Consider the following 1,223-nt stretch of genomic DNA (forward strand, 5'->3'; position numbering starts at 1 on the left):
ATGGTGGTCAAGAGCATGGCTTTCCCAAAACTAAATACAAATGTTGTTTGACTTGTCGAGATTTTTTGGTAGGTACCTAAGAGTTGTAGAGGAGCTTGAAAGAGTTGATTTGGAGATCCTATCAAGGGAAGAAAAGCTTGCCTTTTTCATAAACCTATATAACATGATGGTTATTCATGCCATATCTATATATGGTTTCCCTGTTGGACCCTTGGATAGGAAAAAGTTTTTAGGAGATTTCAAGTATGTTATAGGCGGATGCTCCTACTCCTTATCTGCTATACAGAATGGTGTTCTACGAGGCAACCAACGGCCTCCATACAACCTCACCAAGCCTTTTGGTCCTAAAGACAAACGTTCCAAGGTAATTTTTTTTCAACAATATATTTTATTCTTTCAATCATTCTCTACTATATTCAAATATTCCCAATCTAAAGCATCGTATTTTCAAATAAGCTCACTTGCCAGATTAGTTGGTTCCAACTGTTTGATACCTGTATTGCTCCTTTCTGTAAAACCAAAACTTACATTTTAAACAAAATTTTTGGAGGAATTATTATCATCAACTTGTCTTAGCTATATCCATAGATTGCCCTTAGCGATGTCCGTTAGAATCCTGATATATACATATGTTAGCACACCCAAACGTGATAATAAAAAATGCAGATAATTATTTGGGCTTTGCTCGTCAATTCATTTACAAATGCATAAGTTTTGTAATGATTTTCAACATACGTGGGAAGCCCTTACGGCCATCAAGATCTAAGCTTTCATCAATCATCATTTGAAATAGCTTATTAGTATAGAGTCACAATGGAACATAAGCAGATGCTTGAATCGAAGAGAGGGGAAGAAGGGGAGAGGAAGTAATCCGTGCAAACTACTTTGGTTCTTGGAGGACATGTTCACAATTAATAATGCATTTTTTCATTCAATAATTGTAAAACTCCTTGCTCTTAGATCTCTATTTATTGTTTTAGGGTATTTGTTTTGACCTTTTATTGTCGGTCAAGTTTCCATTTTTTTTTAATGCTGAAAGCAGAAATTTCATGATAGATGTATTGCTCCGATCAACAAAGTACTTTTTTTGTTTGAATCAGGTGGCTCTTCCCTACCCAGAACCGTTGGTACACTTTGCATTGGTATCTGGCACCTGTTCTGGGCCTGCTCTGAGGTGTTATTCACCCAACGACATAGACAAAGAACTTGTTGAGGCTGCACGC

General features: G+C 36.6%; 1 protein-coding gene across 1 annotated transcript; it reads left to right on the top strand.

The window, feature by feature from the left end:
• Window positions 1–34: 34 nt before the first annotated feature.
• On the top strand, window positions 35–1,217 carry LOC110034965 (the record flags this gene model as incomplete). The annotated part of the gene is made up of 2 exons (XM_020739204.1): window positions 35–364; window positions 1,101–1,217. Coding segments are annotated over exons 1-2 (441 nt in total), but the record flags the coding sequence as incomplete, so codon positions are not given.
• Between the last annotated feature and the right edge of the window lie 6 nt (window positions 1,218–1,223).

The sequence above is a fragment of the Phalaenopsis equestris genome, unplaced genomic scaffold, assembly GCF_001263595.1.
Source record: "Phalaenopsis equestris unplaced genomic scaffold, ASM126359v1 Scaffold194988, whole genome shotgun sequence".
NCBI lineage: Eukaryota > Viridiplantae > Streptophyta > Magnoliopsida > Asparagales > Orchidaceae > Phalaenopsis > Phalaenopsis equestris.